The sequence below is a fragment of the Podarcis raffonei genome, chromosome 1 (assembly GCF_027172205.1).
Source record: "Podarcis raffonei isolate rPodRaf1 chromosome 1, rPodRaf1.pri, whole genome shotgun sequence".
Lineage (NCBI taxonomy): Eukaryota > Metazoa > Chordata > Lepidosauria > Squamata > Lacertidae > Podarcis > Podarcis raffonei.
Window position 1 is genome coordinate 86,233,478 of NC_070602.1, and position 12,035 is coordinate 86,245,512.

The 12,035-nt window shown below is 43.2% G+C and overlaps 1 protein-coding gene across 1 annotated transcript; it reads right to left on the minus strand.

The window, feature by feature from the left end:
* Positions 1–1,821: 1,821 nt before the first annotated feature.
* Positions 1,822–10,049, minus strand: GPBAR1 (G protein-coupled bile acid receptor 1). Its single transcript, XM_053367218.1, has 2 exons — positions 9,644–10,049; positions 1,822–3,061 (listed from the first exon to the last, which is right to left on the minus strand). Exon 2 carries the CDS (start codon positions 3,052–3,054, stop codon positions 2,014–2,016), a length of 1,041 nt encoding a protein of 346 aa, XP_053223193.1. The 5' UTR covers positions 3,055–3,061; positions 9,644–10,049; the 3' UTR covers positions 1,822–2,013.
* Positions 10,050–12,035: the final 1,986 nt, after the last annotated feature.

The window sequence follows — 12,035 nt, forward strand, 5'->3', positions numbered from 1 at the left end:
AGTCATCCTGGTTTCTGATTTGATCCTGGGATGTCCCACATTTCCTTAGGACATCCCTATTTTCATTGGATAGATGTGGGAGGATATGAGAATACCGTGGTTAGGTTACTGACTGAAGCTTCTTGCTGCATGCATGTAACACCCCTCTTGAAGTAACCACACTTGCTGCCATTCTGGTCCCAAGTCAATTTTCCTCTGTTGACATATAAAGCTACAACCAACTTGGGAGCTGGTAACCTGGGAAAAAATGCTTCTTTTAAATAAACCTGCCCATTCAATTAGATCTTCAAAGGAGGACTTCCTGGCTGGGCCATTAAGTGCATTAATCCACCTTGTAATAACCCAGCATAGTGCCTTGGCTGTGGTGGTGCCTGCTTTGTGGAAAAGCCTCCTCTCTGAAATATGGCAAGCACCTACAGTAATGTGATTTTGCCATCTGTTAAAAACGCATCTATTCAACCAGGCATTTTCTCAATTGTAGCTATTTCTTCCTACTGTATTTGTATACTGCATCTTACTTTGATGTAATTTTATCAAAAGGTTTTATATTAATACTGTACACTGCCTTGGAATTTTGTTTTAAATGAAGTGCATTATAAAAATATTTTAAAATAAATAGCATAAATGCAGATTAATCAGCCATCTTTAATGTGGTAACCCATATTCAAAAACATATAAAGTAAATTATGGCAAGTCAGTAGAAAAATCCCAAAGGTATAACCCAGTGGTTCCCAGCCTTTATGACTATGAGGACCCCCATTCAACCTCAAAAAATACCCCCCACATGCTAATTGCTGTAATTTTAGGCTGTGTTAATTGAGAAAACACAATAACAGAAAACTATTTTGAACTCAGTAAGGCTTTGCAATGAAGTGTTAAAAAACCTTAATTTTCATTAATTGCAACTGTCATCATCATCATCATCATTAAAGCATCCTACTGAAGAACTGAATATAGTTCTCCAGGTGTGGTGTAGTTTGAAAGCTAGTGCTTATAAATGTGGGTACCTGTGAGACAGAAATATTTGCTGCATTATTCTCCAAGTGATACAACAGATCCATCTCTTTCTCCTCTGCCAATGGGCAGGATGGGGTGGGGAGCAGCTATCTCACAAGGGGTACAGACCAAATACAGATACTGTAAGGAAACTACAAACACTCTTGAGAGAACAAGCCAATCTATCTGATATTAGGGTGGCAGATTTGATGAATGACCAACCAACACAAAAACGATTATTATTCATGGGAAATTCCCAGTCCAGTCAGAGAATCCAAACAGGGATAGAAAAGTAACTTTCTCATACTATTTGGTACCATTGGTCCATGCTTACTCCTGACAGGTCTCTCCAGTGTCTGGCTATGATGCTTCTGGCTGCTGAAAGTAAGTGGGTTATGAGTTCTTTGTGGTGTAAGTGGACATTATTGTCTTGGAAGGTATTTAGTAAGGCCAATTCTGGGGTGGTTTCTAATACTTGCTTGGTTATTTTACTTATTTCTCATATGGTTGTCCCACCCACCCCACTCACACATGAAAACAAAAGACCACCACAGCCAACCAAAAATGAATAACCACACCCTAGGCCAACCCCAACCTCTCTCACCACCAAAGGAACACAAGTGAACAGCAAAGAACCTGCACAAGCAACGCTGACGCCAAACCCTACATATAGTAAGTAAAATAGAAACATTGCTACCCCATCTCACCCCCACCCATCTTCCCCCCCTCCACCTCTTCCCCCCTTTTCTTCCTAATGTCTCAACAAATGAAACTGATTTGTAAAAATGTTACATGGAAAAAAATACGAGAGAGAGAGATTGCACACACTTTTGTAAATCAAGAAAATCTTTAATAAAAAAGAGAAAAAAAGTAACTTTTTTTCCTCTAGGCAACAGGAGCACAGGGTGACTTATTGATTATGACCAGGGCCCATTTCCAAGATCTGTCTAGATATACAATCTTACTCAGAGTGTGGTTTTGCTTGCTTCTAGTGACAATTTGCTACCTCCGAAGGTATCAGCCTGGTGCCCCATTGAGGTCTGCCTCTGCAGGGCAATGATGACCATGTGGCAAGTGGGCCTTTGCTTTGGCTTTCCTTTCCTTGCGCCCCTGTCTTTGACAACAGCCCCCACAGCATTTGGTGGCCATGTCTGTCCAAAATTGTGTGTACTGTCTGTTGCCAAGGCTGAGGATGACAGGCAGTGCAGCTGCGCTGCTGGTGCCTATGCAGGTGACGATAGGAGTAATGAGAGGGTTGATGTTATGCTTATGATCTATAGACAGCAGTGAGATATTCAGGCAAACAATATAGGGCACCCAGCAGGCCACGAAGATGAAGGAGACACTAGCGATCTTCTTAGCATTCCTCAGTTCCAGTTGCTGCTCCAGCTCTGAGGGGGGCTGGCCTTGGTTCACCGAATGAAGAAGTCTTGTGATGTCCTTAAGCTGCCTTCGGGATGTGCACAGCACCTGGATGCACATGAAGCCCATGGCAAGGATGGATGGAATGAGGAAGCCATAGGTCTCTAGATAGAGGTAAGGAATAGGGAAGACCAGACCAAAGGAACAGTTGGCATGGGGCCGCCACTGGTTCCAAGCCAGTGGGAGGCATGCAAAGATCAAAGGAGCTGTCCAGGCTACGAATATGTAAAAACCAGGCCAGCGATACACCCAGGACCGGTGGTAATGCAGTGAGCGGATGATGAACACATACTTAACATAGTGCACCACCAGCAGGTTGGCTAAGAAAGCAAGGAAGATGAAGTTAGGTGCCACATAGTTGAAGAAGCAGAGGTGGTAGTTTAAATCCTTCGTCGAGGACAGCTCAGGAATATTGGGAAGGAATAAGCCGGCCAGAAGATCAGCAAAGAGTAGGCTCAGGAAGAACCAGTTGGTGGTGTTGCGGAGTCTACGGTTGAAGAGGATCCCAAGGATGAGGAAGATGTTGGCCAAAACAATGAAGGCTGACAGGGGCCTTGAGAGCCAGATGATGATATTTTGTGTCATAGTTTCTGTGTCTCTAGTGAGGACTCCCCTATCCTCTGCACCTTCCGACATTGACTTCCTAATGGAAATGAGAAAACACCCCATGTTATTATTCAGCAAAGCCAGAAGGTTAGCTTGGCAAACTACATTTCACTTCCAAACCACTGTGGCCTGATGATCATCTTCCAAAGCAACTACTCTATTCTGAACTTAAAAATGGTAAGCATAATACTGGTGGTCAACAAAAGACGTTCAAAGACTCTCTCAAGCCAAATCTTAAAAAATGTAGTATGAACAGTGAAAACTGGGAAACACTGGCTTGCGAGCACTCCAGTTGAAGAACAGACTTTACCAAAGGTGTCATGGACTTTGAAGAAGCACGAACTCAAGATGAAAGGGAGAAACGTGCTAAGAGGAAAGCACGCTTGGCAAACCCTCACTGTGATCAACTCCTGCCCGAAAACCTATGTCCCCGCTGTGGAAGGACATGTGGATCCAGAATTGGCCTCCACAGTCACTTACGGACTTACTTTAAAACCGTGTATATGAAAGACAATCTTACTTGGCTACGAGTGATCGCCGAAGAAGAAGAAATATTTCACTGACATGATTATATTTAGTTATTAAAAAATCAATCCCACATTGAGGAGTTCTTCTAAATAAATAAAACAATGCAATAATTCAGCATAAAAATTAGCAACACCACATCTTGTTTAAGTGTGTCTTATACAGCACAATTATACTAAATCTATTAAAAAAACAACATAATTGCTACTGTGTCAATAGGGCAAAAATTCTGATATTATTGTTGTATTATTTATTGGCTTTATTTGCCACTCCCCCCCCCCAAATGTAACTCAGAGCAACTTACCAGAAAAAATAACACATACATTAAAGCCAACATAGAACTAAAACACAGTGAAAACTAAAAGCACATTCATATTTTAAAAAGACAGGACTAAAACATCCCATACATTGAATTCATCAAAAAAAGTTTATGGCAAGGGTGCGGAATAGCTAGCTGGGCTGGCCACTAAATATTTAACATTTAGCCTTGGGCAGAAACCCTGAACTTGGCCATGATTGTGCCCCTGCAGGTCATGGTGAAACTCAAAAAGCCAGTGCTCTTAATTCTCCCTTCTTCAGGACATCCCACCCCCTTCCTATCCTACCTTCCTTATAGTTCCCTAGACTCGCTACCTCTGAAATGGGATTAGTTACCCCTAGATATAAATAAGTAATAAACAGTGATATTAATTTAGACTAGCACTTGATAGTTCTTGCTCATTCTCCCAAATAAGCAAGACAAGACTGGTCTTTTTTTTTTTTTTAAGTACGTAATCATGTCTGTTGCAATAGCATTTGTCTTGTCTGATAATTTCCAGTAAAGATCCCTAGAAGTGATATTTCTGTCTAGGGTGCAGATCTATAGACACGTAAGCAGATCTGGTAACAGAATTAAAACCGGAGGCTTCATTTTTTTTTAAGAAAAAAAAAGTGAAGAAATATTTTAAACCAGTTGGACCAGGCAATCAAGGAAGCGTAAGCTTGTCCAAAATTCCCATTCTCAGAATGCATGTCAAATGTTAGCAGTCTTTACAAAGAGCCCCAAAGTGTTTTGCAGTTAGGCTTCAGTTACAAAATGAGTGAGAGAGAGACTTCATTCACTGAGACCCGCAGCCCTGAAATCTCTTGTGAACTCCATGTTCCTTTTGACCACCTTTCAAACCTAAATGCCCAGAGACATTTTTATTTGGCTCATGACATATCCTTTTGGGAAATGCTCAGAGACTGTCCAGCCATAAGATCATGGAAACTTGAAAGTTAAGCTGTTGTCTTAGGAGATGAAATCATTTCCCAACTCTGAGCAGTGCAGGTGGCAGGGATGGCTCAAGATAGTTCATTGCCTATGGCAGTGCAGTAACCTTCCATCTCATAGTACCCATGGCTGGTCCAGTTATTTTGACACCTGAGGCAGATAAATCCCACAAACACTCCTCCTTGACAGGAAAAATGCAACAATAATCAATTTAATAATTAACAACTTGATACCCTTTCACGACACCCAAAATCTTCTACCTGAGGCATTCATATTCTGCCTAATGGTAGGGCCCTGGAAGCCACAGATTAGGTGCTAAGAAGCAACTGGGGTCACATCTGCACCACACATTTAAAGCACTATTATACCACTTTAACAGTCATGGCTTCCACCAAAGAATCATGGGAATAATAGTTTGCAAAGGATGCTGAGAGTTGGGTCCCCTATTTGACCCACAGAGCTACAATTCGCAGAGGTTTTTCAGTAAATCCCTCTTTCCAGGGATTTGTGGGGAGGTGGGTTATTTTACTCCCATGTGGTGGAGCTGTAAAAAAAGTTCCTCGATTTTGGGACTTGGTTAGAAATTTCTAACGTATTGATTGGCTACCTCTTGGTAGCAGTGAAGACCGATAGCTGGATATTGGAAGGACCTGAAAGGGCTTACCGTGAAACAGTGGTATACGAAAGCATAGACTAGAGTTTTGGTTGAGAAATTGACTCATTGTTTATGAACAGCTAGAGACCGGAAGGAAAAAAGACTGTTTTGCAACAGAGTGGCAGAGTTTCATGACCTTTGCAAATAAGGAAGAGACCGGCTGGCCTGTGCCATCAGTATTCTGGAATATCTGGCTTGTATAATTTTTTAATTCGGTAATGTCTTGGTGCTTATATTGCTTAGCTTGCGGGATGAACAGTACTAACCTTGGCTTTTGTTGTGTGCTGTTGCCTGACGGAGAATTTGGATTTTTGTTGTAAGATGAATACAGTGGAAGCTCGGGTTGCGGACGTAATCCGTGACAGAGGCACGTCCGCAACCCTGAGCGTTCGTAACCTGCAGTGTTGTGTCTGCACACGCATGTGACGCAATTTGGCGCTTCTGCACATGTGCAAAGCGCAATTGGCAAAACCTGGAAGTAACCCTTTCCGGTACTTCCGGGTTTCCCACAGTCTGTAACCTGAAAACGCATAACCCGAAGCGTCTGTAACCCAAGGTATAATAATAATAATAATAAAATAATAATAATAATAATAATAATAATAATAATAGGGTTTTTTATGTATGGTGTGGATGTAGCCTAGGAAAAACAGTTGAGGAGGAAGACCATCATGAAGTTGTTTGGCAAAGCTTTTGAGGGCCAGGATAAATACGTGTGGCATTACCTCATGTTGCAGCTACTCTGCAGTCAAGAGCCACTAAAAGAACCAGTGGTGTTATTTTAAGACACTCATAAAGAAGAGGCAACAGGCTTTTTAGAGGGAGACTCCTACCATCTGGCTGCGTTTAAGAGAGTCAATTAAGCTATTCGAGTGACATAATTTCCAGCGGAAATCATCCCTGCTGAGGCCCTGCCGTCTTTCTCGAAAGGCTGAAAACAAAGTGGAACAAAATGAGGAAAGAATCATTTGACAGGGTGGTTTGAAGGGGCTTTAAGAGCGACCAGCTTAAGAAGCAAAGAAAAGCCTACCCATGCAATGACAGCCTGCACAAAGGTTTAATCTGTTATGCTGTTAAAGTTGCATTTGCCAAATGACTATCCGCTCAATAACACTTCCCTTCCTGCCAACTGAAATTAGATTCATTTTTGCACCCCAAAAGATTTACTTCCACTGTGGCCTGGTTCGCACGCAACACTAAGCCAAACCAAGGTTTAGTGGTCATGGAGATGAGATTGTGGTGTTTTGTTCCTTCCCAGTTGTTTTGCTACTGAGCCATGGTTTGGCTTAGTGTGTCATCCAAGCCCTGGCTCATGGTTTGCTCACAGCTCAGCACAGTGCAGGAGCAAAACATCAGGGGAGGAGCAAAACATTCTCATTGCTCATTCACACTAAACCATTATTTGGCATAGAGTTATGTCCAGATGAGGACTGAGTGTGAGAGTGAACCAGAGGTGCTGTGGGGAAAATTCAACACACACACACACACACACACACATGTTTTTCTTGCATGTGCGTGGGTTGAATTTTGCCTCATAAGTTAGATTTCGTGAAGAGAATTTCCATACTGCTTAATCCTCAAAACATCTAAATGGTTTACATAACATATAAGATATATGATAAAATTGCCAATAAAATAAGATGTTAAAAAAAATTCAACACAATACTAGTATTTTTAAAATATATACACTTTAAAAGAAAATTACACACTGCATTAAAATACAGGTCAGATTTACATGTCTAGTTAGGTTTGCTTAAACAAAAACACTTAGCTGGTGCCGTAAACAGCACACTGGTACCTCGGGTCACAAACACTTCTGCTTACAGACTCCACTAACCCGGAAGTAGTATCTCGGGTTAAGAACTTTACCTCAGGATGAGAACAGAAATTGCATGCTGGTGGTATGGCGGCAGTAGGAGGCCCCATTAGCTAAAGTGGTACCTCAGGTTAAGAATGGACCTCCAGAACAAATTAAGTTCGTAACCAGAGGTACCACTGTACAGCAAAGGCATCTGCCTAATATCAAAAGGCAGGGAGTCCCCCCCACCATGCTTCTGATACTGAAGCATGGGTCTATATGTATCTATAACTGAGAATATATATTACTGAGAACATATGCAAAGTGTCTTTTCTTCAAATAATGACAGGGCTTTAGCAATGGAAATGGGAAAGGCGAGGTAGTTGCCTGGAAATGGGGGCATCCTGATTGTACTGTCTATTTAAATGATAAGAATAATTATTAAGCCTTAGGCCGTTGTTCTGCTTGAATAGAGGCAAGATTCAGAGCAATGAATCATCTAGAGAAGCGATAAGCAGCCTCTTCTGTTGGTGGGCATTCTGGAGCTCATAGGGGCATTTCATTTCCTGCAATATATCAACAGTAATTTGTGTCCGTTGTTGAGCTTCACACATGGTCTGGGAATTACCATGTGAAAGATTTCCTGCCTGGTATTTTGCTGGGCATGATTCAGCAGAAATCATGTTGTGAATGGGATCAACATGCTAATCTGCCAGTAGATGTGCTCACTTACAATAAGTATTAATAATAATTAGTACAGTGCCCAAGCCTTATTCATATGTCAGTCAGCAGCTGCAGGCAATGCACAAGAGTATTCTAAAGCAGTCAGGGGAAGAGGCATGAGAGAAAGAAGGATGAGAGGATGAGAGGAAAGGATTTAGAAATAAGTTCGATATTAACCTATTAAAAATGGAAATGATGCAGATTAATGATGGGATGCATGCTGAGCTTGAGAGAGAAGGCAGGCAACATTTTTATTTTTATACAGATACGATTGCAAGGGCTGGCCCCAGAAGCAGGACCGATTAACCTCCAAAAATCATTAACAGGGATGACCCTAGAGGAAAACCAAAAATGAACTGTAGCACAGAGATGGGGAGCCTGTTGCCTTCCAGACACTGAACACATCCAAGGGTCAGGAATGATGGGAGTTGTAGGAGAGAGCGGGAGACAGCAAACAGTGAGCAATGTGTGGATCTTATTGGAACTTCCTGATTCTCCAGTCTCATTTAAGGGCAGCATTTTTCATGTAATAATGATCCATTTTTTAAAAACAACAACCCACCAAGCAAATTTTGCTTGCGAAATATTTTAAGGAACTCTGGATTATTTTTTTTGCTTTCAGTTTCAATGGGACTTACCCTCAGTCAAGTGTCCCTCTGTGCTCACTCCCAGTTCTCGGCTTCTGTCAGTGCTCCATAGCCATGGAGTCATAGTGTGACTGCATAGTGAGCCTCTGTGGAATATGAGCGCTACTCCCAAAATCGAGACCTTTGGTAACCCTTAGAATCCTTTATCGCTAATGGGGAAACAATGCGGTCTGTGCTCCAGCATGAATGAGTCGCTCCAGGGTAAGGAGGATAAATTTCATTCATTAGCATTTAAAGGTGAACCTGCCCAGTGCTGGATTAAACACTGTGGCCCCTAGGCAGTTGAAATCTTGCAGGCCCCCACTCTAGTGGGATAACATTGAACCAAGAAAGCATGATTGTAATTTTCTTTCAAGAACAAATCAATGTTATTTTGATCTATTGTCGCAGGACCCCTAAAAGGCATGGGGCCCATAGCCTGGTGCCTACTCTTCCTATCTGGTAAATCTGGCACTGAAGCTGCCTAATTCAAGTTTTAAAAAAAAGGGCATGAACTGAGACACAGACACCCTTCAAAATTCACTCCTGTCTGAAATTTGCAGCGCCGCTTTCCAGCCACTTTATATATAACAATGCATTTACTGTACCAGCGTAAATACATATAAATGCATCTATCAGTGAAAATAGCATTAAAAATGCATTATATTAGGCAAAATTTCTTTGCAAAGCATGTATAGTATACAAAACTGCATATTAGGAAAAAGTTGCACTAAAATCCTGATGAATTTTCACGAAGACTTTTAAAAACTAACAGACAGACAACTTGCCAGCTGATGTGGTAATGTGGAGAACTGAATTTAAGATTGGAAAAATGAGAAACCAAAATAGACATAGCCATCCTTTCCCCTGGGTAGGTTTACTGTGAGTTCCTCTCCATGAACTTGTGACCTTGTGCGAATGGATTCAGCTGAGTAATGCAGCCCAGTGACTGGCAAGTGGCCTGGGTTCTTCCTTCCTTCCCTCCTTCCCACCCTCCTAATCAAGGTGAAATATCAAGGGCCAGACAGGCACAAACTAACCTGGAGGTTTATCAGCCTTCCCTGGGCAGAGCTCCTGTTGACACCAGTTCCCAATGCACACCCAACCATGTGGTGATGAGAGCGAGGACTTGTCAGGTGCTTCTTGGATGCCTCGCTCTGTTCGAGGGCTGGCCCATCTTCAGCTGCTATCAGATAGTAGCGTATCTTGGACCATCTTTGACCAAAAAGGGAACTGAGAAAGCAGGCGTGGGCTGGGGGAGAAATGGAGCTGGAAACCACAGTGAAAGGCTGTTTCCCTCCTCCAGATTGTATAGTCACACCCCTTGTTAGCTGCTAGCAAATTGCAGGCCTGTAGAGGGTCTGATTGCTTAGAGGCTCATCTGCCTCCTAGTGGTTCTGAGCTAGCCTATGGTGCAAAGATAGCCCTGGAGGCTTGCGGTAAACTAGGGACACAGTCAGCAGAAAGCTGAAGTCCTGCAGATTCTCCTAAAGTGCTTTGGCTTTCACACAGGAGGGCAACCAAACAGGGCTTAGCTAAGCCAGGGGCTCAGCCCAGAAGCGTCCTATTTTTCTTAATGCAAAAACTCAGCTCTGGAGCACGTGGACTGGGCTTGCAGGACAGCCTTGCAATGGTTATGCTCACATGGAATCATAGAATTGTAGAGTTGGAAGGGACTGCGAGGGTCTTCTAGTACAACTCCCTGCAACGCATGCTGCTGAAACATATGGAACTATACAGAATACATAGAATGGAATCAGGTCTCTCCAGCTGGCAGGCAGGGGAGCTGGCTTCTTGCTAGTGTCAAATCCCAGAACCCAGTTCTTTCGTATCACACATTTGCTCCTGCTCACAATCCACTTTTAAGGGAATGCAGATCATTTTATTGCTACAGATTCCTGACTATAACAGATTGTATTATGGCACATGCTTTCAGGAGCTAGAGTCCTAAAGCATCTAGAGGGCCAGGAGTTCCCCGTTCTTGCTGTAGCAGGAAACCCTCCTGAACTGAAGCTCAGAGACGGGCTTTAGAAGAAGAACTTCATTGGATGTTGCCGAGTCCCACCTGGTCTAGCATCCTGCTCTCACAGAGGCCAACCAAATGCCTACAGGAAGCCCACAAGTGGGACCTGAGTGTTCCTAGGTTCACCTGCACTGTAGCTCGGTGGTGGAACATCTGTTTAGCATGCAGAAGGTAACAGGCACAATCCCCAGCATCTCTAGATAGGGCTGGGAATGTACCCTGTCTGAAATCCTGAAGCTGCTGCCAGGCAGTGTAGACAATATTGAGCTGGATGAACCAGTGGTCTGACTTTGTATAAGGCAGCTGTTTTTGTTCCTATCCCTCTTGGAGCAGGAATTACAAGATTCAAACCCTTCTCAGTAGGATCCCTTAAGGGTCATGCTCCATCCCATCCCCATTAAACCCCCCCCCCCCAAATGGATGGTTGCACAAGTTTCGGTACAAAGAGCTCTGAACTGCATCCCTGCTTTTCTTTCTGTAGCTTCAGTGTTGTGCTGGATTCTCTTCAGAACACAAAAGTGGCAAAGCCTCTGCTCAGAAAAGAAGAAGGGAAGGCCATTCCAAGCATTTTATCCATTGCATATCAGGCTACCTCCCCCCACCCCAAATGCATCTGAACTTTCAAACTGTAGGCTACCATGATGTTTCTCCCCTAGGAACATCACCCCTCTTCTCTAAAAGACATAAGTTATGCCTCACTCTTGTCTCCAAAAGTACCAGCTTGCCTTTTAAGGGCAAACAATGACAACTGTTTCTTCAACAAAACCCAAAGGGTTGGGCCAGTCCTCTCTAGCATAACAAGGGAGTGAAGGAATGACTAGCAAAGCCAGATGCTCAGGATTGGCCTGGATAAGGCAGGAATTCAGCCTTGTTCAGCATCCAAGAAAGAGCCATCATTCTGGATGCAAAATGTCCAGTATCCACTGTTGTACACTTTATCTAGGGAAATCAGAACCTCCCGCTTCTCCGCAAGCAAAAAATAAACCTATATGACGCATGGGCAAAAATGGAAGATTAGGGACTAAATGCCTGGAGCTGCTGTCAGGACTCATGCAAGAAACTTGGTGCAGCTGAGGATAATATTGATGGAGTTGAACCAGCGATGGGGGAAACTTTGGTTCTCCAGATGTTTGCTGCACTACAATTCCCAGCATCCTTGAACAATGGTCATGCTGGCTGGGCTGATGAGAGTTGTTGTTTGTCAACCTCTGGAGCAGGATTCCTCAACCTTGGCCCTCCAGATGTTTTGAGACTACAATTCCCATCACCCCTGACCACTGGTCCTGCTATGGGAGTTGTAGGCCAAAAACATCTGGAGGGCTGAGGTTGAGGAAGCCTGCTCTGGAGGGCTGCAGGTCCCCCATCCCTGTGTCAAAGGGATGCATCACCCACACCAGCTTACCGGCAGT